We start from the raw sequence: 27,164 nt of genomic DNA, 5'->3' as shown, positions 1-27,164 counted from the left end.
GCGGCGGCGGGCGGCGGCTCCCGCTCCGCTCCGCTCCCGGCACGGCCATGGCCTTCCGCCGGCGGGCCAAGAGCCACCCGCTCTTCAGCCAGGAGTTCCTCATCCACAACCACGCCGACATCGGCTTCTGCCTGGTGCTCAGCGTCCTCATCGCCCTCATGTTCGAGGTGAGACCCCCCCCCTCACCCTCCGCCTTCCTCCGGGGGGGGGGACACGGTCCCGCGGGGAGACACCCCCACCACCACCCCACCGGGGTCAACCCCACCCGGGACCGGCTGTGTGCCCCCCCCACCCGTGTGCACCCCCACTGTGGACCCCCCTTTGCTTCACGGGGTGCCCCCCCCCCGGCTCTGCCTCTGCTCGGGGGGTGTCCGGGGTGCTGCACCCCCTGCGAGGTGACCCCGTCCCGCGTGGGGAGGGGGCTGTGGGGTGCAGGACCCCTCCGTCTGGGGGTGCCGAGTGCCACCCCATTCATTCCCCATCTCTCTCCCACCAGCAGAGAGGTGCCCCCCCCCTCCAAAACCCCCATGGGGACCCAGCCCGGCGCTGGTTTTCGGGGTGGCACATCCTTCTGCCACCCCCAGCCCTGCCCGGGGTCCCCGGCTGCGGAAAGGGGGGGCTCAGGGGGTGGTGAACCCCCTTCTCCTGCAAGCCCACCATGGCTGCTGGGGACGGTCCCAGCCCCGCACCACTTCCCAAGCACGGAGGGGTGCATCGGCCGCCCGGCCACAGGCAGGGAGAAGTCAAGCCCTCACTGATGTTTCCAGCTATTGGAAATGCGGGTAGTAGGTTTTTGCCTTTTTTTTTTTTAACATTAGCCCTTTTCCAGGTGTTTTATCCGCAGCTCTCTGACCCCGCGCCATGGGACGAGCACCGGGGGCTCCTGGGCCTCGTGCAGACACCAGCAGCTCCCCGGCCTTTCCCCATCCCGGCCATCCCGCTCCGCCACGGGCCATAAGAAACCGTCCCCGGCTCCTCTGCGGGAAACCTTTGCCCAGTTGGGGTGACCGGAGCCCCCTGGGAAGGCCTCTGCCCTGCCACCACCCCAGCGCCGTGCGGAGCCATGCCGGGAATGCCGCGCTCCCCCTGCTCCCTCTCCTTCCCTCCCAGCTTGCTTTTTCCTCTTCTCTTTCGGGGAGGAGACAGAGGAAGGCTGGAGGCCACCACCGTGCAGCTTCGCTCGGCTCCCGGCACCCTACGTGGAGGTACCTCGGGGTGGCTGCGAGCTGCGGTCAGCGGCTCGGCCGGATCGGACCCCCCGCCTTTGCTTCCCCCCGCTCAAACCCTCCCCTCCAGCTCAGTGCCACGTTTCAAAGCAAATCCGGACGGGAAAGGGGTGGCCGGGGGGCCTGGCGGAGGAGGAAAGGCTCCTTCTGTAGCAAATCGCAGGAGGAGGAAATCCATTTCCTTAATACCCTCCCTGTGGCAGCCCCCTTCTTTTTTCTTCTTCCCCCCTTCCCCCTTTTTTTTTTCCTGCAAATGCATTGAATGAGCGAGTTGCTTCCAGTGCACAAAACCCTTTCGATGCGTTTGTGCATATATATACATATATATATATTTATTTAAGGGTCGAGGGGGTTTCAAAACTAACCCAAGAGGGCCAGCTGTGTTCTAAAACCACATGCAAACGCTGCAAACTTGGGCTGCAAGTTTCATAGTTGTACTTAAAAAAAGTCACTGAAGTCGCACCTCTGTCAGGGTTTCTCCCTGCAGCTGGTTTTTTCGGGGTGCTGGTGCTTGTGGTTGCATGCTGGGAGCCCCATCCCGGTGAGGTGGTACCCGGGCTCGGTGCTGCGAGGGCTTTTCGTCGCGATGATGCTCCGAGGGCGGTTTTGAAATGCGATGCGATGAAACCCCCCGTGGAGGTGGCGGCAGGGAGGGTTTTGTGGCGTTTCTGATTTTTTTTTTTTAATGTCTTTTAATTAAATCTCCCCTAGTTTGCTGAGAGGCAGCAATTTCCTGCTGGTGCCACCGCTCTCCCGGCAGACCTTGGGGAGACGTGCCGGGGTGGCTTTCAGCGCTCCTCCCTCTGCATCCCTGCTCCGTAGCATTTCCCCTTGTCTTCCCCTTGGCATGGGGATTGGGACAACTGTTTTAGTCCTTGTGGTTCTATTATTTTATTTTATTTTATTTTATTTTATTTTATTTTATTATTATTTTATTTTATTTTATTATTTTATTTATTTTATTTTATTTATTCCTTCTGCTTTCTTTTCCCCTGGAGCAGAAATCAGGCTCTGCTCTTCCCCAGCCCCCCAAGCCACACGTGCCCATTTGCGTCACCTCTACCGTGAGTTTCGGTGGCATCTCAGACATTTCTGCCTTTCGACGCCTTTTCAGCACCTCCTCTGCGATGGTGGGGAGGACTTGTCACCGTCCCTTCTCCTCCACCTCGCCACCCTGCTTCCCACCCCGCCACCGGGCTCCCACCTTCCCCGATGCCGGTGGCCACGGTGGCCACAGCCGAGCTGGGGCTCAGCGGAAGCGGCCGAATGCTGCTCACAATAGGCTGTTTCCTGCAGGGGAGGTTTCTTTGGGGAGGCACAAACAGCATTTTTAACCTTTTCCCAAGTGGCCCCGGGGAGCTGAGCGCTTGCTTGCTCTGGCACCGTGTTTGTGGTGATGCTCGAGGGCTGCCGCGGGTATCCCCCTGCCAAAGCATGGCACAAGGCACACCTTGAGCATCCTTTTGGGTGTGCAACCTCTTCCCTGTCCAAACAGATGGATGGGCTCCTCCAGCCCGGTAATTCCGCGGCAGGGTGCGGGTGTCAGTTGTGGTGGAGATACCAGTCGCGGGGGAGATACCGTTCGCATGTCGCTGGATGCCCGGCTTCGCTGCCGACTGCGCCGCTAGCACCGTCCCGGCTCCAGGGAGGGGATTTGGGGGCACAGAGCACAGCACGAGGCTGCGCACTGCTGTTACGGGTGTGTTGGACTTTGTTATTCAAGAATTGTGTGCATGTGAGATGATCATAACATTGCTGAAGGACATGGAGCTGTTGGAGCTGGTCCAGAGGGGCCCACGAAGATGCTCAGAGGGCTGGAGCACCTCTGCTATGGAGACGGGCTGAGAGAGTTGGGGCTGTTCAGCCCGGAGAAGAGAAGCCTCCGGGGAGACCTTCTAGCACCTTCCAGTACCCAAAGGGGCTACAGGAAAGCGGGAGAGGGACTTTTTACAAGGGCATGGAGTGACAGGACGAGGGGGAATGGTTTAAAACTGAAAGAGGGGAGATTGAGATGAGATATTAGGAAGAAATTCTTTGCTGTGAGGGTGGTGAGACCCTGGCCCAGGTTGCCCAGAGAAGCTGTGGCTGCCCCCTCCCTGGCAGTGTTCAAGGCCAGGTTGGATGGGGCTTGGAGCAACCTGGTGTAGTGGAAGGTGTCCGTGCCCATGGCAGGGGGGTTGGAACTAGATGATCTTTAAGGTCCCTTCCACCCCAAACCATTCTATGATTCTGTGCTCAGGTAGGGAAGCTCAGGGCTTGGAGGGGGTCCCCTCCAAAAAGAGCTGTCCTGAGCTGGGAGCTGCGGGGTTTTCTGCCTTCCCAGCCAGCCCTAAGCCTTCAGGGTGTGAAAACACACCCGGTGCACATCTGTGTGGTGCCAGGGAGGATGTTTCTGCGTGTGTGTGGCTGTTCCATCCATGAGCGAGCTGGAGCCCAGAAAGAAATATCTCCCCCTTTTTTTTTGGTCAAAAACCATTTTCATAGAATCACAGACTGGTTTGGGTTGGAAGGGACCTTAAAGATCATCTAGTTCCAACCCCCTGCCATGGGCAGGGACACCTTCCACTAGACCAGGTTGCTCCAAGCCCCATCCAACCTGGCCTCGAACACTGCCAGGGAGGGGGCAGCCACAGCTTCTCTGGGCAACCTGGGCCAGGGTCTCACCACCCTCACAGTAAAGAATTTCTTCCTAATATCTCATCTAAATCTCCCCTCTTTCAGTTTTAAACCGTTCCCCCTCATCCTGTCACTACTTGCCCTTGTAAAAAGTCCCTCTCCCACTTTCCTGTAGCCCCTTCAGGTACTGGAAGGTGCTAGAAGGTCTCCCTGGAGCCTTCTCTTCTCCAGGCTGAACAGCCCCAACTCTCTCAGCCTGTCTCCATAGCAGAGGTGCTCCAGCCCTCTGAACATCTTCGTGGCCTCCTCTGGACTCGTTCCACGGTTTTAAGTGACTGCGTATAGAAACTCGAAAGCAGATGCCCTCCATCCTCGCGCAGAGATTGTTTTGCATATCTTTTTCCACCCTGCTTTGCAGAAAAATGAAGCCAAGGCCAGGCTGGGTTTAAGCTGCAGCTGCCCGGTGACCTGTGTCCCATCTGGGACGGCTCCTGTGCGTGGTGTCGGATCGATGGGCCTCTGCGTGGGTTGAGTTTGGGGGAGACCTCGCTGGTGTTGCGGGGGGGTTTCTGTATTAGATGGGGTCTGCCAGCATAACCTCTGTAAGATGGGGAAACTGAGGCTCAGTCTTATTTCTCCTTTATGCCCAGAACTGGCTGCCACGAGCTCGCGGGCAAAGCCAGGGCACAGCTCCTGATGCTCACGCGTGGGGTGACGGTAATAAAGTTATAAACCATTATATTCCAGGAGATGCCGTGCCCTTGCTGGGCTTTCCCTCGCGCGCGGAGCCGCGGCGGTGAGTCACGGTCTCCCAAACACCCGGTTGTGACACTGTCAAACGAAGGCGGCTGACGAATGAGCTGCTATTTCCAGGCTTCCTGCTAAATATACTTTCCCCTCCCCGGTCCCCTCCGTAGTACTCTGCAAAAATTAAGGCCTTCCCGTCGTTAACGAGGGAAAACAAACGGTGTTTCTGCCTCCCTCCGGGTCTTTGCCAGATGTGGCAGCTGAGGCACGCAGGCAGCTTAAAGGCTGAATAGTTGGTGGAGGGTGTGGGGGGGGAAAAAGGGGAAAAAAGCCGAATTTAGGTCTGCTTTTAAAAAGAGAATAAACAGGAGGGAGCGTGAGGCAATGATAATCGCGTGTGCCGGCGGACGAGCGTGTCGGTGGGAGCAGAGGGGCTGCGCCGCCCTCGGGGAGGGGTTTTTGTCAAAGCTGCCTGTTTACTTTTAAAGGCTTTGGTCCAAAGTTTGGTCTTTAGTTTACATATAGGGCCTGTGTCAACCCATAGCGTGGATCAACAAGGTTTTTCTTTCAATAAACGCTTCGGCTGGTGGGGGAAGAGAAAAAAAAAAACCTCTCTCAGTTGTGAGAAAAGCCTTCGGACAGCATTTTATCTGTAATTAGTTTGAGTTGTTTTTCAAGCCCTGGAAATATTTTCCCGGCTCAGACTGCAGGAACTCCCCCAGCCTCCCCCGCCAGAGGTTTGGAGCCGCTTCCTTCCTCCGAGGCGGTTTTAACCCAAGCAGGACCGCAGGGACGACTGCGTGTCTGGGGGATCCCAGCCGGGGTGAGGGCAGCACGGACCCTGCAAATCCCACCGGGCTGAGGCTTTTGGGAAGGGAACCGGGTTTCATAGAGTGACCTGGTACCTCTCTGCGAAAGATGCTCAAAAATTATCCCTTGCTGCTGAAAATCTTCAGGCTGGAGAGTCGCGGCGGGTAGATTTTGGGAGAGGTGCTAAGCTGCCTGGGTGCTCGTGCTCAGACGTGTTTATTAAAAGCCACTTGGTTTTAATGCCTGCAAAAGTGGAGTTGGGATTTTGGTTTGGGTTCTTACAGCGTTCCGAGGTGGGGAAAAAGCAGCATCTTCTAAAAAGGGTGGGGGGAGCTTTGCTGCTTTGTGTCAGGCAGCAAACTCCAGGGTAGTGGAGGTGTGAATTTTTCTGGTCACCGCATTATCGGGGAGTAGATGCATGGTGGTGGATAGTAGATGCGTAGTAAGTGCATAGTAGTGCTGGGATTGTTTGGCTTTATCCATCGCCCTGCTATCGAGGGCTGCGAGATCACAGAATCACAGAATCAACCAGGTTGGAAGAGACCTCTGGGATCATCCAGTCCAACCACTGCCCTGACACCACCATGTCAACTAGACCATGGCACTAAGTGCCATGTCCAGTCTTTTCTTAAACACCTCCAGAGATGGTGACTCCACCACCTCCCTGGGCAGCCCCTTCCAATGTCTAATGACCCTTTCTGAAAAGAAATTTTTCCTAATGTCCAACCTGAACCTCCCCTGGCGAAGCTTGAGGCTGTGTCCTCTTGTCCTATCGCTAGATGCCTGGGAAAAGAGGCCGACTCCCACTTCACTACAACCTCCCTTCAGGTAGTTGTAGACTGCAATAAGGTCACTTCTGAGCCTCCTCTTCTCCAGAGATGGATGCTCTGATATGATTTCTAGCTGTATTCCTCTGTGAGAAGCAGCCTGAGCTCTGTCCTGGCTGCTCTGAGCATCACAGGAATCTGCGGTCTTGATGGACACGCTGAGTTTTGCCTCTTCACCGACCGTGTGTCCTTTGGTCCTGGGGTTAGTGTCATTAACCACCAGAAACCCACTCACTGCTGAAGGTGCTGTTCCCTCCGTGTGGCTGTAGAGAGTCCCCAGGACAACTGCTTCCCAAATTCAGCTGGTTCAGGCACATCCCTCAGGCCAGGCAGGATGAGGAGCATGTCCCTCAGCCCCTTGGGCAGTGGTGGGTTGCATAGAGGTGCCCTTAATGCAGGACAGGGAGCAAACAAGGAGTATCCAGCCTTTCCTCTATGCTCCTCAGCTCGTCCCACACAGACAAATCCCTCTCCCACCCTATAAAGATCCCTGCCCGAGTCATGGTGATGTCCTGTGGGATTTGGACTTCTGACTGCCTTGAGAGAAGGCTGGAGATAAGAGAGGGAAATTAGAGAAGCAGGTTGAGGAGGTGGCCTCACAGTATAACCCAAAAAATACAATAATACCTGGAAAGGCCCAATTCTGCCCTGGTCTGCAGCAGTTTTGCAGCAGCTCCGGCTCTGCCTGGTGCTTCCTGTCCCATACCAGCATCTTGTTTCAGAGCAAACAGACAGTGAGTGTCTTGTGCCTCTGAATAATCCTCACGTTGCTCTTCCCGTTACAAACTTCTCCTTTCTCTGGCCGCCTACGAAATGTTCGATGCGAGCTCTAAAGCTTTGCCATCCCTGGTGCTCGTCGCTCCTTCCCGTGCCAAGGAAACGTGGTTTCTGCCTTGTAGGGGAGCTGGAGGTGGCATTGCTGGAGGTCATGGCTTGAGCGTTCCACCTGTTCCAGGAGGCTTAAGGTGCTCGGTGGTGTTTCCATCTCTGTACGCTCCGCAGGGCTGTATGGCAGTGGGTGCACCATGGGTGCTCCCAGTTGGTGTGGTGGAGGGGATGCTGTGGGGGTTATGGCGATTTTGGAGCCTGATGTTCACTTGGTGGAGCTCAGCCATGACCTCGGTCAAGTCACCTCTCGCAGAATCACAGAATCACAGTCTGGTTGGGGTTGGAAGGGACCTCTAGAGATCACCTAGTCCAAGCCCCTGACAAAGCAGGGTCACCCAGAGCAGGCTGCACAGAATCATAGAACGGTTTGGGTTGGAAGGCACCTTAAAGATCATCTAGTTCCAACCCCCTGCCACGGGCAGGGACACCTTCCACTAGACCAGGTTGCTGCAAGCCCCATCCAACCTGGCCTTGAACACTGCCAGGGAGGGGGCAGCCACAGCTTCTCTGGGCAACCTGGGCCAGTGTCTCACCACCCTCATAGTAAAGAATTTCTTCCTCATATCTCATCTCAATCTCCCCTCTTTCAGTTTAAAGCCGTTCCCCCTCGTCCTGTCACTCCATGCCCTTGTAAAAAGCCCCTCTCCAGCTTTCCTGTAGCCCCTTCAGGTACTGGAAGGTGCTAGAAGGTCTCCCCGGAGCCTTCTCCAGGCTGAACAGCTCCAACTCTCTCAGCCTGTCCTCGTAGGAGAGGTGCTCCAGCCCTCTGATCATCTTCATGGCCTCCTCTGCAGGGTCGTGTCCAGGTGGGTTTTGAATATCTCCAGGGAAGGAGACTCCCCACCCTCCTTGGGCAGCCTGTTCCAGTGCACTGGCACCCTCACAGTAGAGAAGTTTTTCCTCATATTGAGATGGAACCTCCCATGTTTGATCTTGTGCCCATTGCCCCTTGTCTTGCTGGTAAAGGGCGTGTTGTGAGCAATGGCAAAAAGACACAGGTCCCTCCGTGGACGTGCAGGGTGTCCTTCACCTTCAAGGATGGAGGGATGTCACCAGTGTCCTGCTCAAGGTGGTTTGTCCCAGGTGTGGAGTGCTCCATCTGTCTCAGCTGCTGGAAACTGACTGAGATGTCCTCATGGTAGTAGCGGGGAGGTGGAGGTGACCTGGCCAAGGGTGTGAGGCACATTTGGGACGCTGGTGGTCTGGCGAGTGATGAGTCTCAGAGGACAGAGCTGAGCCAGATGATAAGTACATCGTTCTGGGTTTCTTGTGCAACTGCAGTGAGGAAAGTGTAGGGGTGCAAGCACACACCAAATGAGATGCAAGCAGTTTTATGGGCCCTTGGAAAGCCCAAGGACCCACCTTTGAAAATGCTGCCTTGGCTGTTAAAGTCCTGCTGGTGCCCACAGGGGAGCATGTACGGGGACCATGCCAGGACGAAGGGTGAAATCCTGCACACGTTCAGATATTTCCATGGTCAGTGTGAAAACTTCCCAGCCAGTTGAAGGAGAAAGGAACACCTTTGATGCCTGAGCAGATCTTCCCTCCATGTAAGGTCTGTGAGATGTCTGGAGTTGGATGGGGAGGTTGGATGCCTGGAGGTTCAAATTTGGTCCCCAGAGCTGCTGCTGTGGCCCTTAGTGCATGGGTGCAGGTGTGTGCCTGGGCTTCCTCATCCATCAAATGGAGAAGAGAGACAGTTTGTCTTTGGAAATTGGTCTGTTAGGAGCCTGCCTACGTCCAGGAGGTTACGTTTGTCTTAGGCTGTAAAACACCTTACACAGGCTTTAGAAGACAACCCGCTACCTCTCTATAATGGAAGGTGGAGAGGTGAAGGGGTGAAGAGGTGGCCCCTGAAGCTACTGGCGATCCTCTGGCCTGCGGGAAGCAAAGGCAGGTGTGGAGATGAGCAAAGCATTGCTTGATCCTTGAGTGGATGGAGGAAACCTTCTTGCTAGGCCCTGCTAAAAAGACAATTAGGAGGGTCCTTGCAAACCATGGTGGGGCTGAGCACCGTGTGGGCATTGCTCCCCACCCCAGAGCTGCTCCAGGGTCATTTTCTTGGACCCACAAGTCTGGCTTATGGTCCGTCCAGCAGGTTAGGTGACATCTGGAGATGATGCCTTGCTTCCAGCTGTTTACACCTCTGGGTATCGAGTCGGATGTGAAACCTTCAGTGCCTGCTGCTGTCGGCACATCCATGACACGGCTGCCCGTCCCCGCGGCATCACAGCCGCTGCCGTGCATTTGTTTCATGTCCTGCGCCAGCTTGTGATGAGGTTTGGGTGTAAAATCCAGGTCCCAGTTGTGCTGTACCGCTCCAGGATGAAGCAACTTTCCTTTCCTAGCCAGCAAGTTTGCAAGAGCCAGAAGTGTCTCGTTAAGCCAGCTTGAGGCCAGGCGATGCGCTTTTTCCATTACCACCCCAGACTCTGCCCGTGGTCTCCATCTCCCTTGGCAGGGTGCTTCTCACACCTACTCCTTCACAAGCAGAGCCCAAAAATTTCTTTTTTTAAGTGGGGAAAAAAAATTAAAATCCCAAAACATCATGAAAACATGCCGTGGAGTTTGCTGTCCTCCAGCCAGGGCTGCACGAGGATGGGCAGCGCTGCCTGGGCCGCCGGCCGGTTGCTCAGTGCTGGTGGGGGCGGGATGGGAACGCTTGGCAAAGCCCCCGTGTCCCCCCCACAGCTACATCCCGCAAGACGTGAAGCAATATTTCCAGAAGGGTTTTTGACAGCCTGCAGCTCTGAAACGGTTGCAGCGACGTTTGATGGTTGACGAGAAGCTCACCATGAGCCGGCAATGTGTGCTTGCAGCCCAGAAGCCAACCGTGTCCTGGGCTGCATCCCCAGCAGCGTGGCCAGCAGGGCGAGGGAGGGGATTCTGCCCCTCTGCTCTGCTCTCGTGAGACCCCCCCTGCAGTGCTGCGTCCAGCTCTGGGGCCCCCAACATAAGAAGGACATGGAGCTGTTGGAGCAAGTCCAGAGGAGGCCACGGAGATGCTCAGAGGGCTGGAGCACCTCTGCTATGGAGACAGGCTGAGAGAGTTGGGGCTGTTCAGCCTGGAGAAGAGAAGGCTCCGGGGAGACCTTCTAGCAACCTTCCAGTACCTGAAGGGGCTACAGGAAAGTGGGAGAGGGGCTTTTTACAAGGGCATGGAGTGACAGGACGAGGGGGAATGGTTTTAAACTGAAAGAGGAGAGATTGAGATGAGATATTAGGAAGAAATTCTTTGCTGTGAGGGTGGTGAGACCCTGGCCCAGGTTGCCCAGAGAAGCTGTGGCTGCCCCCTCCCTGGCAGTGTTCAAGGCCAGGTTGGATGGGGCTTGGAGCAACCTGGTCTAGTGGAAGGTGTCCCTGCCCATGGCAGGGGGTTGGAACTAGATGATCTTTAAGGTCCCTTCCAACCCAAACCATTCTATGATTCTGTGATTCTGTGACGTTTGTGTGAGATGCAGCTCATCTCCATCGGTGTTCAGCGGGCACGGGATTTTTTTGGTCTGGTTGTGTACAAAGTCGAGCGCTTGTGAAGCCAGTTTGTTGGAGGGGTGGCTGAGGAGCCATCAGAAAGGTAAAAATCTGGTGACCCTGCTGCTGTGTGGGGCTGGATGGGTTGAAGGCGTGTTTAGTGTCAGACGTCTGTGCGCCGGGTTTTGCTGTGACCCCGGCTCGAGGGTGCGTTGGTCTCGGAGATGCTGCTTTGGGGCATCCTGCAGATGCACTGGGATGGGATGCTCTGCCCTGTCCCGTCAAGGCCTCCTGCTTCCCTGCTGGGGAGGATCACTCCCTTGAACGGAAAGCAAGAAATGAAGAGCGAGCAGCACAGCCCTGGTTTGCAGGGCACCTGGTGTCTCATGCCAGGCCTTTTTTTCTTTCCCTTTTTGGGGAAATCACGGCCTGTGGTGCTGGACGTGCGGCTGGGAACTTGTGCATGGCCAGCTCAAGGTTCAGCTCTTTCACTAAAGCTGCTTTTTCCCTGCCCCGTGCGACCCTCGTGAGCGCCCACACGGTCTCTAAGGGGGTCCAGCTTCATCAGTCCCGTGGCTGCTGTTACTAGAGGAGCCTCTGCGAAGCTGCGGGGGTAAATACCTGCGTAGCCTGTTGGGCTTTGAAGCCACTGAGCTTGCTCAGGTGCTGGGTGTTGTCATTTCTACCTGGGCCGGGCTCCCGGTGTGGCTGCCCAGGGTGGATGGGAATGAGGGATGGTTTTAATTAACACAAACGGCCTGCTGGGTCAGGCTCCCGGTGTCCCCCAGGCATTAAGGGTCATTAGACATTGGAAGGGGCTGCCCAGGGAGGTGGTGGAGTCACCATCTCTGGAGGTGTTTAAGAAAAGCCTGGACATGGCACTTAGTGCCATGGTCTAGTTGACATGGTGGTGTCAGGGCAATGGTTGGACTCGATGATCCCAGAGGTCTCTTCCAACCTGGTTGATTCTGTGATTCTGTGGGTCACACGTGATGATGGTCCGTGCTGCTGGAGGAATGCTCATCCTCAAGGGGAAGCGGGGAGGTGGCTGTTGGTTTTTACAGCTGCGTGGCTTTTCCAGGTTTCTCCCTCTTTTATCCGCCCCTTTCTCCTTCCTAAATCCCAGGTCCCTGTTGGCAAACCTCTTCCCTAGCAATCCCCTTGCTGAAAGGCACTTCTGTGAGTGAAGCCAGTGCCTGCACGTCTCCCTGGACGATTTGCCTTTCCCAGCACAGCAGGGAAGGGCAGTAAATGGTGGCAGAGGAATGGCTTTAACCACTGATTTGCTTTTTTTTCCCCTCTGTGTGTCTTTGACAGGTTACAGCCAAGACCGCCTTCCTGTTTATCTTACCTCAGTACAACGTCAGCGTGCCTACAGCAGGTAAGAGATGCTGCTGCTGCGGATACCCCAAGGGGAGGGGTGAGTCGTGGTCTACCCCAGACCCTCGCTGCCAGCCGGCCTGGGCTCACCCTCTACTGATGCACACTGCACAGGCCCTTGTCTGCTGGTAAACGAGACTTTAAAAATAAAATACATGTGGGGAAAGCAAAGTTTGAGCGGCTCAGAGCACGCTGATCGTGTCTGACAGTCCTTGCGCTGCCGAGGTTGGAAAGAAATGCTCTCCAGGGCATTTTAGGTCTTCCTCTCCTGTTTCTGCCGTGGTCAGGCCACTCGGTGCGCTTTGCAGGGTGAGGATCCTCCTCCAAGCCTGGTCAGGCAACATCAAATGGCCTGATTGCATGTCCAGAGGGGTTCTGTGCCCTGCTGAGGTGGGGGCTGCGCAGGTAATTCCTGTCTCGCTTTATTTCTTGGGCATGGCACAAAGGGAGGGTGCGGAGATGCACGTGGTGCACAGCATCCCTGCTCCGGGCAGCTTATGGTCCTGGTGCACATGGAGGGTGATTCAAGGAGGCTCTGAGCTGGCACGGGTCAGAGCGCGATGACCCAGAGGACGTGCCCCAGCTCCCAGCCAGGAGGCAGCTGGAGGCTCAGTCCCCGTTGGTATTTTGGCTGCTAGTTGTTACCTTCCTAGCTGAGAGCTCCTCCGAGGCTGGCAGCGATCTGGGCACCGGCGTGGGGGCAGCAGGAGGTGATCTGGGTAAAGTCCTGGGCTCAGGATGAGCCAAACACCCACAGCCCAGAGCCTGGTGTGGGTGCAGAAAACTGCAGTTAATTAGAAGTGTTTGAGTAACCATCCAAGGGAAGAGCGGGGTTGTTGGGATTAGTGAAACTAGGGTGAAGCAGACAGGCAGAAGATAAAAGGTCTGCCCTTAAAATCTTTGCATGTCATGGTTGAAGAAATCATCCAGCTTCCAGATTAAATTGTGGTCTGCGTTCCCCTATGGCACAGTCCAGACAACTTCCACTGCCGTTGTGCTAAGTGGTTTATTCTTCCCTGCTACCAGAAATCACAGAATCACAGACTGGTTTGGGTTGGAAGGGACCTTAAAGATCATCTAGTTCCAACCCCCCTGCCACAGTCAGGGACACCTTCCACCAGACCAGGTTGCTCCAAGCCCCATCCAACCTGGCCCTGAACACTGCCAGGGAGGGGGCAGCCACAGCTTCTCTGGGCAACCTGGGCCAGCGTCTCACCACCCTCACAGGAAAGAATTTCTTCCTAATATCTCATCTAAATCTCCCCTCTTTCAGTTTAAAACCGTTCCCCCTTGTCCTATCACTCCATGCCCTTGTAAAAAGTCCCTCTCCAGCTTTCCTGTAGCCCCTTCAGCTACTGGAAGGTTGCTAGAAGGTCCCCCTGGAGCCTTCTCTTCTCCAGGCTGAACAGCCCCAACTCTCTCAGCCTGTCTCCATAGCAGAGGTGCTCCAGCCCTCTGAGCATCTCCGTGGCCTCCTCTGGACTTGCTCCAACAGCTCCATGTCCTTCTGATGTTGGGGGCCCCAGAGCTGGACGCAGCACTGCAGGGGGGGTCTCACGAGAGCAGAGCAGAGGGGCAGAATCCCCTCCCTCGCCCTGCTGGCCATGCTGCTGGGGATGCAGGCCAGGGTACGGTTGGATTCTGGGCTGCAAGCGCACGTTGCCGGCTCATGGTGAGCTTCTCGTCACCCATCACCCCCAAGTCCTTCTCCTCAGGGCTGCTCTCAATCCATTCTCCACCCAGCCTGTATTTGTGCTTGGGATTGCCCTGACCCACATGCAGGACCTTGCACTTGGCCTTGTTGAACTTCATGCGGTTCGCACTGGCCCAGCTCTCCAGCCTGTCCAGGTCCCTCTGGATGGCAGTCTCGCAGGGGGCATGTAACCACATCACCAGGACCAGGTACTGGGGTATCAATACAGGGCATGAGCTAGCTGAGGCCGTGGAGAGGGAGGCCTTGGTGCAGTGAGCTCGCTCAGAGGAAGGGTTATTTCTCGCCTGATTTTTTTCCCAAGGCTGTTTCACATCCCTCGCAGCAAGGATGCTGCTGCCTGGCAGGCAGCAGATCTCGCTCTCCTCTCCCTTGCTTAGCGCACGCACGGCTCCTGCTAGAGCAGCTCCTGAAATGCCCTGGAGAGAGGAGAGGAGGCAGAGCAGTCGCACACGCGCGTGATGTTATTTTCTTTAGTCTTGCGATTCTTTTATCTTGCACTGGGGGTTATGAGCTCCGTGGTACAGGCAACGTCTTTAGCTCTGGGTTTGCACAGCAGCCAGCCGGGGGGCTGCGGAGGACCAGGTGTTCCCACATCCTTACACCAGGTGTCTTCATAAATCCTATTCAAACCTTATTCACAGAATCACAGAATCAATCAGGTTGGAAGAGACCTCTGGGATCATCGAGTCCAACCATTGCCCTGACACCACCATGTCAACTAGACCATGGCACTAAGTGCCATTTCATGTACCTCAAATCTTAGAAATCCGGACTGAAGCTTTGTTCAAGGGTAAACAGGGTTGGTGACAGACAAGTCGCTTCCCAGCGTTGATATTAGGAGAGGATGGTCAGGATCAGGGTAAGGGAGAGCAGCAGCTGGGGCTGGGCTGAGCTTCGCATCGCGATGCTTTCTGCAGCATGCCACAAGGACAGCAGCTTTCCTGACTCTGCTGCTTCCCCATAAGCTGCAGGGCTGCAAATAGTTGCCTAAATGCAGATGTCTGTGGTGTTTTGGGCACTGTTGGGTCTCCTGTTGCTCCAGAAGAGCAGGTCCTCCCATAGGTCCTGTTTCTCATCCACCAGCCCCGTGCCACTGTCTCAGATCTCCTATTAGCACAAGGCATCTGCATTTAGGGCAGCTGAATCCTGCTCCAGCAGCTTTCAGGGGTGAGTGGGAGAGGCTGGGTGTTGGATGATAACAGAGGGGGTGGAAATCCCATCCCGAGCCCTAATGCTCCCAGTCCCTGATCCCATCACCTGCTTCAGCGCTGCCTCCATGTCTTCATCCCTCCAGCCTGATCAGTTCCCATCTCCACAGCAGGGCTGTCCCCAGCCCCTCACCTCTGGCAGGGGAAGTCTGAAGTCTCCCGAGTGTCTCCTCCATTGAGGTGTGTAACTATTAGAGGGGAAACCATCCACCCTCTGCCGATGAACTAACCCCTGCTAGAGCCCTTTTTTCCAGCCCTGCAGCCACTGGCACAGTCGTGACCTCTCTCTGGTGGCCCCATCCAAGCTGCCTGTTGGGAATAGCCCCCCCCTTACTAACCCTTAAGCCCTTACCTGAAAATCGTTTGGGTCATGGGGATTTGACCCACCGTTTGGTCTCTTTGCAGATGGGGAGCTGGTGCAGTATCACTATGGGCTGAAGGATCTGGTCACCATCCTCTTCTACATCTTCATCGCCATAATCCTGCACGCGGTGGTGCAGGAGTACGCCCTGGACGTGAGTGCCATTTGAGTCGCCAAAATATCTAAAGTACCATGGGGGGACGTGGTCCTGCTGCAGTTAAATGCTGTTGTGGGGGTTGAGGTGGTGACGAGTGAGCCTTCAGCTCTGGGGGCTGCTTGGGATGGGGAAGAGGAAGAGGAGGGAGGGTTGTTGACCTGGTGGCTCATGTTTTCTTGTTGCTTTTCTCTCCCTCTCCTCCTTCCCAGAAAATCAACAGGCGTCTCCATCTCTCCAAGGTCAAACACAGCAAGTTCAATGAATCGGGACAGCTGGTCGCCTTCCACCTCACCTCCGTGATTTGGTGCTTGTATGTCGTGGTGACGGTAAGGCACGGGGCTGGCCGGGCTTTGGGTTCCCTGGGTGGGATTTGTGCTTTCTGAAGCTCAAAACCCTGGTGGCAGGAGACAGTCCCCAGCCAGCCCCTGGGCCACAATGGGCACGTTTCAGCAAGTTGAGTGTTCAAGTGTGGTGGGTCTTTCCAGCCACGGAGTGAGGGCAGTGAGGGGATTGCTGAGAGCAGGGAAACCACGCTGAGGTTTGGGTTGCAGTGGGGATGTTTCAACCCAAAACTGCTGGGAGAAAAATAGGGAGTGAAAACGTTTCATTTTGGGCAGGAAGGGGGAGGGAAGAACAGGTGTTGTTGGAGAGAGCTGGCTGTTTTGGCAGTGTGAAGTGGACTCAATGATCCCAGAGGTCTCTTCCAGCCTGATTGATTCTGTGATTCTGTGATTCTGTGATAACGATGCTTCGCTACCAGTGGCTGTTGGGGTCCAGCTGTGGTCCCCAGTGGCGCTGGGGATGGATGCTTGGGGGCAGGTCCCCTCCCCACTGCTCGGGGGGGTCACAGAATCACAGAATCAATCAGGTTGGAAGAGACCTCTGGGATCATCGAGTCCAACCATTGCCCTGACACCACCATGGCAACTAGACCATGGCACTAAGTGCCATGTCCAGTCTTTCCTTAAACACATCCAGGGATGGTGACTCCACCACCTTCCTGGGCAGCCCCTTCCAATGTCTAATGACCCTTTCTGAGAAGAAATGCTTCCTAATGTCCAACCTGAACCTCCCCTGGCAAAGCTTGAGGCTATGTCCTCTTGTCCTATTGCTAGTTGCCTGGGAGAAGAGGGTCCTGCCAGCCCTCCTTAGAGGACCACTACCCCTTTCCAGGCCAGCACTTCTGGGGATCTGCCAGCACTGCTCCTGCCCCGCAGGGCTGCTGCGGGGGGAAGCTTTGGCAAAACAGTCGATGCCGCTGGTTTTGGGCTGCTGTTTCCCAGTGCCAGATCCGTCCCCATTGGCTCCGAGGCTGCAGCCTCCTGTGCAAAGCCACGTTGCCACAGAGAGCTCCCCAAATGGTCCCCAAATGCTCCACGTGTGCAGAGCAGGTCACTCTTTGCAGCACTTGCACTTCCCCTGGGCTCCCCCAACCAAAAAAAAGGGCTTAGGGCAGACAGAGCCTGGGCGATGGTGACAGAGAGGTCCTGGGCAGGACGGGTTTTCTGTGCCAACATCTCTGCAAAGCTGTGGCAGGAGCTGTGCAAGCATGGAGCTAGAAGGCAACCCCATCCTGAAATCCGCCCTGCAAGAGGCTGTAGGGGAACGCAGGCAGGTGGAAAATTAAACTATGCAATGCATATTAAATTATTTTTGTAGGAGTTTTCTGTTCCCCTTTCTCTTCAGAAGTACTTCTTTTTGCTTCAGTGATACTCAGGTTGGAAATGCCGGTGGGGAAGAAGCACCTCCAGACCATGTACACGGGTTCCTTGTAGCTGTGCTACCAGTACCTCGCCCCCACGTCTCCAGAGCATCCCTCTTGCATTGCCCAAACCCCAAAACATCTTGTCTTGAACTTGGGGCTCTCTGGGCAACCGAGCAAGCAGAGAGCTTGGGTCCCTGGGTCCCTTCAACCCCCGAATACGGGGCCTTCATGAAACTAGAGACCCATGAATGTGGCTGAGCTTTGGAGAGCTCAGCCCTGGCTCGCGCGGGGGACACGGTTTTTACTGCAGGCTGAAAGGACTTGGGTGGCACCCCCAGTTCCTGTAGCATTAGCCTGCCTCGTCGTGACCACGCGCTGCCCGTTCCTTCTGCTGAATACTCACATTTTCTCTGTTTCAGGAAGGATACATATCAAACCCCCGGAGTTTGTGGGAAAACTACCCGCATGTTTATCTTCCGTAAGCACTCGCAAGGGCATTTTGTTCTCCAGCTGACCGCTTCCTTCCTCTCTATGGTTTTCCCTGTGGCTGGGAGCAGGGTGCTGACAGCGCAGCGCCCTTCGCATGCGCCCTGCTGCAACGATGCTGCTGTGAGATCCTGGGGGATGGTGGACGTCTCGTTTGTGGCCCCGGGGAGGGTGTTTCTGGAGGGTTTCCTCCATGAGGAAGGTCCTGTGGGCTTGGTTACTCATCCTGGCTGCTTCCTACCTGCATCACCTTGGACAAGTAGTGACAGGATGAGGGGGAATGGTTTTAAACTGAAAGAGGGGAGATTGAGATGAGAGATTAAGAAGAAATTCTTGCCTATGGGGGTGGTGAGACACTGGCCCAGGTTGCCCAGAGAAGCTGTGGCTGCCCCCTCCCTGCAAGTGTTCAAGGCCAGATTGGATGGGGCTTGGAGCAACCTGGTCTGGTGGAAGGTGTCCCTGCCTGTGGCAGGGGGGTTGGAACTAGATGATCTTTAATGTCCCTTCCAACCCAAACCATTCTATGGTTCTATGATAAGTAGCTTTGCTGTTCATTTTTCATAGTAGAAACGAAGTGGAGGAGAATCCTCCCTTCTTGGGTTTTGGCAAGAGTGAGGTTTGCTGAGAGCATGAAGACCACGGCACAAGCATCTGGATAAACTCTGGGCGTGGGTAGCTCAGCTCAACATATAATTTCAGCCCAGAAATGATGCCTCCTAAATCCCGTGGCTTCAAAGCGGTGGAGGGATTGCCCAGTGCTGTGCGGCTGGGTCCTTGGGGTCCTGCCGTGCCCTGGGCTGGCTCACACGGCTCGTCCCTGCGTTTCAGGTTCCAGGTGAAGTTTTTCTACCTGTGCCAGCTGGCATACTGGCTGCACGCCCTGCCGGAGCTCTACTTCCAAAAGGTTCGCAAGGTGAGAGCCAGGGGGGTGCTCCCATGTGCCCCGGGGGATGCTTGAGGCCGTTTGCCCACCGGCTTTGGGGAAAGCAAGCTTTGGGAGAGGGCGGGCGAAGAGGGGCGAGGGGTTAACATGGCTTTCTGCCCCTGCCAGGAGGAGATCCCCCGCCAGCTGCGGTGCATCGCGCTCTACCTGGTGCACATCGCCGGCGCCTACCTCCTCAAGTGAGTCGGCTGCCTCGGCATCCCAGCAGGTCCTTTTGCAGGGCGAGTCGCCCAGGAAGCCTCAGCGGGGTGGGGGGCTTAAAGGGAATAAAGGCGAGTGAAAGAACAAGAAAGACAAGGAATTACTGGGGAGAGTCCAGCGAAGGGCTACACAGATGATCAGAGGGCTGGAGCATCTCTCTTAGGAGGAGAGGCTGAGGGAGCTGGGTCTGTTCAGCTGGAGAAGAGCAGACTGAGGGGGGATCTTATCAGTGCTTACAGATACCTTAGGGGTGGGTGTCAAGGGGATGGGGCCAGACTCTTCTCAGTGGTGCCCAGTGACAGGACAAGGGGCAACGGGCACAAACTGAAACATGAGAAGTTCCATCTGAATATGAGGAGGAACTTCTTTGCTGTGAGGGTGCCAGAGCCCTGGCACAGGCTGCCCAGGGAGGGCGGGGAGTCTCCTTCTCTGGAGATATTCAAAACCCACCTGGACGCGACCCTGTGCAACGTGCTCTGGGTGACCCTACTTGGGCAGGGGGTTGGACTAGATGATCTCCAGAGGTTCCTTCCAACCCTTAACCACTCTGTGATTCTGTGAGTGATTAAAAGGCAGATGGTGTTGAAGTTGCCCTCCTGACTGCGGGCTGTTAGTGAAACAGTTGTCACAGCCCCGCAGAGCTGGGTTTGAAGGAGCTCAGCAACGTTACGCCAGTGCACGGGCGGTCTCTGTTCACGGGGCGTTGCAAAGCAAATGTTACCCAGGGACCCAAGCTGCAGGCTGATGGGTGCGTCTCCCCTGGGTGTGGGAAGCACCCTGGGGTGCTCTCCCAGCATGGCATGGGCAGGCAAGCTCTTACCCTTCCTCTGAGGGCTGTGTCTGACCCATCCCAGCTCTGCTACTGTTTTGGGCTGCTTTGATGCTTTGGGGACAGGGATCCCCCCATCACAATCCTACCCCTGCTGCTGCAGAGAGGTCCAGCTTTGGGCTGGTGCTTGCTGCAGCTCTGGGATGGCAGGGGAGATGCTGTTGCTGGATATGAAGGACTGAGGTTGACCAGCCCAGTGATGCTTTTTTCTTCTCTTCCCTCCTAGCTTAACCCGCTTGGGGCTGATCCTCTTGCTGTTGCAGTACTTAGCTGAATTCTTCTTCCACATGGCCCGGCTGGTCTGCTTCACGGATGAGAACAACGAGAAGCTGTAAGCAGGCGAGCTGGCCATGGCTTCCATCCTCCGGTGCCCAGGAGAGCCATCGGCGTGACGGAGGCCTCGCTCTCACCTTCCAGCTCAGTGCTGGAGGCTGCTCCTGCCGACACCTCTGCTTGCCCTCCTGCAGGTTTAACGTCTGGGCTGTCGTGTTCGTGGTCACCAGGCTCTTCACCCTCACCTTGTACATCCTGGTCATCGGCTTCGGGCTGCCACGGGTGGAAAACCAGGCCCTCGACCCCGAGAGAGGGAACTTCTTCAGCTTTCTCTTCAACAATATCCTCTTCAGGTAGGAATATCCCCTACCATATCTACCCCCTTTATTTTTTAAAGACTGAATTGTGGAAACCTCTCCCATATGTTCCTTGGTTGTGTTATCCCAGGGTGGTTTTTGCTGAGTTTGGAAATACCAGTGGGGATCTGATCTAGGTTCCCTTTAGGGAAGGTCCTAGTGAGCTGGGAGGGTGTGGAGGAGTGAGGAGAGGTTAAAGGCTACAGAGCCACGACGGAGGGGAAAAGACAGCAAATAAGTTGTTCATTGAGTGAAGTGTGTGAATCGGCCTCTTCTCCCGGGCAACCAGCGATAGGACAAGAGGACACAGCCTCAAGCTTCGCCAGGGGAGGTTCAGGTTGGACATTAGGAAGAATTTCTTCTCAGAAAGGGTCATTAGCCATTGGAAGGGGCTGCCCAGTGAGGTGGTGGAGTCACCATCTCTGGAGGGGTTTAAGAAAAGACTGGACATGGCACTTAGTGCCATGGTCTAGTTGACAGGGTGGTGTCAGGGCAATGGTTGGTCTCGATGATCCCAGAGGTCTCTTCCAACCTGGTTGATTCTGTGATTCTGTGAAGTGACAAAGCATGAGCCTGTCTTGGAGAAAGGCTTGCAGGCTTTCCCTTCTGCAATCGTGACTGCACTTACAGGGATGTGGTCAATGAAAAGGCGTTTTCCCTTCTGCTTGGACATGTTTTGCTGCCTGTTGACGTGGGAAGCAGGGGGTGGGATGGGTTCCTCACGCCTTGCAGTCTGTCTGTCAAGGCTGGGAGCGCAGCTCGCCCATACAGCAGCTGTAGGTTCAGTTCAGAAGTTGCTAGGACACATGCTTGGTCGTTCCCAAGCTTTTTGGAGCTATGGACTACTGGCATGCCTGAGGATTTGGAGGACTTCCTTAGCTCCCTTCCAACCACATCCACCTTTTAGTTGCACAGAGCAGCTGGGGACATCTTACTTTGACCATGCAGGCTGTGGTTTGGTCAGTGCTCTTTGGGATGATCCTATTCATCCATTCCTGCCCTAAGGTCTTAAGAATCAGCAATGCCCTGAGCACCTGAGAGCTTTGTAGTGAGGAGGGAAAGGGAGGTGGCTGCCCTGAGCTCAGGAGATGGCAGAAAGCAGAGATGGTGGCTGGAGGGATGGCACCTGCCTCTGGCACTCGGTGCAGCCACCCGGGGGGACCCCAGCCACCAGCCCCGGTGTGGGTGGAAGGCTGGGCTGGTGGTGGCCTCGCTCCTCTGTTCTCAGCCTGCCTCTTCTCCGCCCCTGCCAGAATGAGTGTGCTGCTGTTGGTGTGCCTCTTCCAGGCCTCGGTGATGTGGCGCTTCATCCACTTCCAGCTGCGGCGCTGGCGGGAGTACTGGCACGAGCAGAGCAGTCGGAAGCGAGCTGCCGCCGGCGCCAAGCAGCAAGCCAAGCCGCTCAAGAGGGACTCGGGTGAGTGCCGGGACTGGCATGCCGTGGGGTGGCACCGTGGGAGGCATCAGTCCTGTGGGTCAGCATCCCCTCAGCAGGCTGCCGCCCACGCAGGCAATGCTGCGGCGGTGCCTCTCGCCCTGTGCTGAGCCCAGAGGGTTCCCAGTAGGGTCATGCCGTGGTGGAGGTTTTCCCCATGCCCCAAGAGCATTAAGGTTTTGGCCTATGCAAGGGACCAAGTTTTCTCTCTCCATCCCCAGGTTACCATGAAAACGGAGTGGTGAAAGCGGAGAACGGCACCTCGCCACGAACCAAGAAGCTGAAATCGCCGTAGAAGCAAAGGCTTGTCTCCTGGGGAGGAGGGCGAGATACTGGGACTAAGAAGCAGCCCCTCCTCCCGGTCCTCACGAGCGACATCTTGAACAGCTTGGAAACCGGTCGTCTTCCCAAGGTGTCTCTCGCTCTCCTCCCTTCCTTTCTTGCTCTCTTGAACTATTTGCAATAAAACCAAAAAGGTCCCTTTCCCCTGCTCCCTTCCCCTCGCAGGAGCCTTTTCCAGCCCTCCTGGGTTTGCCTTCCTCTCTTTCATCCTAAATCAGCGTGCAATTTTTTTTTCTTTTCTATATTCGTGCTTGGTTATTTTGGCTTATTGTTACAAATGCATCGTAGATGGTTCCAAACAACCCTTTTTTCTTCTACAGCATGTTCCTCCCCTCTCTCTGTGGTACTTCCCTGAGCCCTGGGGTCAGGGCCACGGCAGCTTGAAGGCACCATGTGTCTGTTATGGGAACAGGCTCCTGGGGGAACGCACTGGGGCTCTGTGACCTTGAGGCTCAGGGGTGCCCTTGGGCGAGGGTTGCCTCTCCTGGGGTACGTCTGGCCAGTGCTTGGCAAGTGCCACAGGATGGTGATGCTGCAAATAGAGACCAAGGTCCGAGAGAGGTACCTCAACTGTGTCTTGTCTCTTGGTGGACCTCTGGTTAAGTGGGGTATTTCTGACCTCTGGTTTTGAGCTAATTTTGGAGAGCTGGGCAGCAGAGAAGGGAGAGAATTTCCCTCTTCATATAGGACCCACCTCCTAGCCTTTGCATGCCCCAGCTCTTCTGGTACAGCTGGGTCCCTCCTACCCTCTTGGCTGCAGGACGTGAGCTTGCCCCATAGTTGTTCTGGAGCTCCCAGCCCCGAGAACTGGGCTTGGGGCTCTACAGCTTGCAGTGCCTTCTCGTGGGGCAGAAGCATCTTCAGGTCCACGTGAAACCTTGAGTCCTGCCCCACTCTGAGCGCTGGCCTGGCTCCTGTCAGCCCAGGCCCTTTGCCAGCTTGCTTGTGCTTCGTGGACCTGGTGTTCTCATGGCTTGTGACCACGTCCACACGACAAACTGGTTGCTGCAAAGGATTTTGCATCAGTGGGACTGTGCCCCTCATGCTCTTGCCTTAGCCTTCCTCATCCCTTCCGTACCAGTCCAGCCATGCCGTCGGCAGCCACCAGCTTCACTCTTTGTTTCCAAAGGATACAGAGCTTGTATCCACACAAGGTGCTATCAAATGCAGGGTTTCTTCCAAAAAACCTGACCCCTTCATCCCTTTCTGAGCTGTGAATGAGATGACAGGGAAGGGGAAGGAAGCCAAGGCTGCAAGGAGCAGCTTGCATATTAGGAAAAGCCTGACCTGTGACGCATAGCTGTTGGCAGATGGAGTTGTCTCAAATCTACCTCAGAGGCCATCTGTTGCTGCAGACCACTTTCCCCTCTTGCTCCTGCCTGCTGCCACATGTACATGGTGGCAGGAGGTTCGTGGGAACCCCAGATCCCACCAGCTCTGTCCCCTGCTGCCTCTTTGCTGGGAAGCAGCATCTCCTGCCCAGGGTTTCATGGGTCAGTGCCAGCTCACTGAGCTTCTTTGGGGTGCCATGCGCCACTCTAGATTTGGTAGGCGTGCAGCAGATGGGCACCTCTCACCCCACAGCTCTCCTCCAGGGCAGTTTCTGTAGCTGGGCTTTGCTGTTGGTGCCTCTTGTGCAGCAAAGCCAGCTGTAGCTTTCCTTCTCCTTCACTGCAGCAGGAGCAGGCGAGTGGTTTGCTGCCTTGGCCGGGTAAGAAGAGGGGGCACAGGGCTGTGGGGAGCTCGGGTGCTCTTCGATACGCAAGCCAGGAATGAGGTCCACCTTGCGGGTGAGGGAGGCACGTGGTCCTTAGCGTGCCTCTTGCTCAGCCCCTCGGGCAGCTGAACTGTGGCTCTCTCTGAGTGCAATTCTAGCTTGGGGCCAGCGCAGTCGTCCTTGGCATCATTCATGTTTTGGGAAATGGGTGACAGGTGATTTTCTGCCCCTCTTTGAGTTGGGTCTGTTTTTTTCCTCCTTCTGTAGGTGTCTTTTCTCCCTTCCTCCCCTCTCCTTCTTGAGCCCCAGCTAACGCTGGGCACTGGAGGGAGAAAAAGTGCAGGGACACGAGGACAGTTGGTCAAATGCCACTTGTTCTTCCATCCCCATGATCTCTGAGTCCCACATGAGAGATGTCAGCAGGAGTCAGGACAGGGATTCCCCCTTTTTCAAGGGAACTGAGGGAGGAGACTTTGGAGCAGAGCCCTTGGTGGCATCTTGCAGTTGCTCCTCATAGCCTTTGCCCCGTAGATAATACACATTTTGGCTCAGGGGCAGCAATAGTACCTGCAGTGCAATGTGATGAGAGGGGGGCAACGAGCTTTACGTTAGGGAGGACATGGAAAAGGTCTGGTGTGAGAGGTTTTGCCTTTCTCCTTCCTCTTCCCATCCCCAGCCATCCACTGCCGCGTGCCCTCTGCGAGTGACTGCTGGCCAGCACCTCTCCAGAGCCTCAGCCGGTCCTTTCTGCAAATACCTCGCAGCAGCTGAGGTATTGCCTTGGTAACAGGTGACACATACAGTCCCCCCCAAAAACTGGCTGCTGAAGGATTCCTCCTCCTGCCTGCTTCGCTTCAGGCAGCTTCTCCACTTGCACAATCCTGCGTCTTCATGAAGTAGCTGATTATTCTTCGTATCCCAAGTGCCTTATGTCGCCATGTAGCCTCTCGTACGCTTGAGCTGTGTACTCTACCAGTAGCTGAATGCCCTCCCTCTTTACAACCTATGTACAACATATGCTACGTTTATGTGTTTTTTTATTTTCTTTTTGATAGAGCTACCAGTAAAAGGGACAGTTTGTTTTGGAAGCATTTCCATGTGTTCTTTTTTTTTTTTTTTCTTTTTTTTTTTTAGCCTATAGATGATGGGGCTTTTTTTGCCCTCCCCTATCTTTAGTCCTCAGAAATCCCCATCCTTCTCCTGTTACGCCCAAACGTGGCAGGTTTGGGGTTTGGTTTTTTTTTTGAGCTGAGCCTTTGCTGTAAGGCAACACGCTCTGTCATCCCAGAGGTCTGCAATCCACCCTCCACTGGGGGGGCTGCCACGGGCTGCTTTTGTCTCTGTCTTCTAGTGCGAGCACCATCCCTTGGCTGCAAGCCTGCAGTAACTGCTTCTATGTCCATGTCATTTCTCAGCAGACCGAGCCTTCTCTTCAGCCCAAAGAGCTTTTTCTTCCCCAAACAAGAGTATTTTCATTGTAAAACCTTAGTGGTCAGTCTTTCCTTGACCTCTCTGCGTACAAAGATGCCATGAGTCCACTTGCTTTGGGTGGATGCTCTTCTGGTGCCCCATCTTCTCAAGCCCTGTGTCTTCTGCAGAAAAAAAATACAACCGCAAATAGGAGCTCTTGTCCACCACAGTGCAGAAAGTGTTAGAGAGTCTGCAAAACTGCAAGTCACAGAATCACAGAATCAATCAGGTTGGAAGAGCCCTCTGGGATCATCGAGTCCAACCCTTGCCCTGACACCACCATGTCAACTAGACCATAGCACTAAGTGCCATGTCCAGTCTTTTCTTAACCACCTCCAGAGATGTTGACTCCACCACCTCTCTGGGCAGCCCCTTCCAATGGCTAATGACCCTTTCTGAAAAGAAATTCTTCCTAATGCCCGACCTGAACCTCCCCTGGCAAAGCTTGAGGCTGTGTCCTCTTGTCCTATCGCTAGTTGCCTGGGAGAAGAGGCCGACTCCCACTGCGCTACAACCTCCCTTCAGGTAGTTGTAGACTGCAATAAGGTCACCTCTGAGCCTCCTCTTCTCCAGGCTAAACACCCCCAGCTCCCTCAGCCGTTCCTCGTAGGTCAGACCCTCCAGACCCTTCACCAGCTTGGTCGCCCTCCTCTGGACTCGCTTCAACGCCTCAACATCTTTCTTGAAGTGCGGGGCCCACAACTGGACACAGCATTCAAGGTGCGGCCTCACCAGTGCCGAGTACTTTACTCTCAGTGTAACGCTATTGCTTGCACCCTTCCTGTGGGCTTGAGACTGCTTTTGTAGTCTATGTCCATTATCCGACCTAAGAAGGTCGGGGATTGAGTAGTCTGTGATTTTTGGTGTGAAGCATAGTGTTTGCCTGCCCTAGCCTAGAAGAGCTGCGAAATACCAGCGGTGGTTCTCTCTTTTTGTCTTAGATAGTTGGGGAATGGGCTTGGGAAGAGAAGGGGGCAGAGGAAGAACAGATGTAGCATTTCACATATAATTTTTGAGTGACTCTTATGGGGCATTACAGTTGCGTTATTTTTTTGTTTGTTTAGGATTCTTTCTTCTTATTCAGCGTGTTTGGGTTAGTAGTAAAGAAGACAAGTTCCAGTTCCCCTGTAGGCCTCCTTGCCCTTAATTCACCATTTTAAAAGGTATTTTTGGTAGGCTTCCTGGTTGGAGGGAAGAACGACTACGCTAGGATGCCTCCCCCCTGCCTCCAAGTGACTCTTGAAGCCTGTAGACACCCTGTCTTTACTGCAGTACATGGGGGTTTACAGCAGCCTCAGTCTCTTGCCTTAGATAAAGTCTTGGTAGATGGACCCTGACTTGGGTCAAGAGTAGATGGAGATTATGGGGTTTGATTTACAGCCTTCTGGTAAACTTCACGAGTGTGTAATAGATGGTTTGGAGGCTTTGTACTCCAGCTGGGAAGTGTGTTGTTTCGCCTTGGGGCTGCATGTGGGGTTTTGCTGGCAGCGGGGAAGAATGGCTGTTAAAGCCAGGCAGAGGCACTTAGTTTTTCTTTGAGTATGTTGAACTCGACGGACCAAACTTCAGCAAAGGAACTCGAGGAAAATTTCTGTTCTTCCATATTTATGCTTTAGTGCAAATTTCCTAATTTTGGAGGGCGGGGGCGGGGGGAAGTAACAGTTTCTGATATTTTATCCCGTTTGTTTCATTCTTCCTGTCATTTAAATTTTTGTACGGATTTCGTTTGTTGTTGTTTGTTGTTAAATGACTTTTGTGATAAACTCGACAAAAGTATTTTTCTGAAATAAAGAAATAAAAGGCATAGATTCTTCCATTGCTGCTGTCCGCTGATGCTTCATCCCTCTGCTAAGCCGTATGCGTTTCCAGAGCAGGCTGCGGTGGGTTGTGCTTGTCCCTCTCTTGCCATACCAGACTAGTCTGTTCCCTTTGGTGCAGCATCTCGTGTCCTTGTATTCCCCACAGCTGGGGTTCATCATCTCCCATTTCCCATGTGTGCAGC

At 54.9% G+C, this 27,164-nt stretch overlaps 1 protein-coding gene across 1 annotated transcript; it reads left to right on the top strand.

Moving 5' to 3' along the window:
* TRAM2 (translocation associated membrane protein 2) lies at positions 1–25,590 on the top strand. Its single transcript, XM_068398706.1, has 11 exons — positions 1–167; positions 11,903–11,966; positions 15,293–15,402; positions 15,615–15,731; positions 17,530–17,588; positions 18,425–18,509; positions 18,648–18,718; positions 19,796–19,900; positions 20,037–20,195; positions 21,452–21,615; positions 21,855–25,590. Exons 1-11 carry the CDS (start codon positions 48–50, stop codon positions 21,926–21,928), a joined length of 1,128 nt encoding a protein of 375 aa, XP_068254807.1. The 5' UTR covers positions 1–47; the 3' UTR covers positions 21,929–25,590.
* The last annotated feature ends 1,574 nt before the right edge of the window (positions 25,591–27,164 follow it).

Source organism: Nyctibius grandis, chromosome 1, assembly GCF_013368605.1.
Source record: "Nyctibius grandis isolate bNycGra1 chromosome 1, bNycGra1.pri, whole genome shotgun sequence".
In the NCBI taxonomy this organism is placed as follows: domain Eukaryota; kingdom Metazoa; phylum Chordata; class Aves; order Nyctibiiformes; family Nyctibiidae; genus Nyctibius; species Nyctibius grandis.
Note: the sequence above shows the minus strand (reverse complement) of the source record. Positions and strands in the feature narration are given on the sequence as shown.

Excerpts from the sequence above, each read along its gene's own strand:
- TRAM2 (XM_068398706.1), top strand. The coding sequence starts at position 48 with ATGGCCTTCCGCCGGCGGGCCAAGAGCCACCCGCTCTTCAGCCAGGAG. Across the intron at positions 15,732-17,529 it reads GCTTGTATGTCGTGGTGACG|GAAGGATACATATCAAACCC; the intron begins GTAAGGCACGGG and ends TCTCTGTTTCAG. Across the intron at positions 19,901-20,036 it reads GATGAGAACAACGAGAAGCT|GTTTAACGTCTGGGCTGTCG; the intron begins GTAAGCAGGCGA and ends GCCCTCCTGCAG.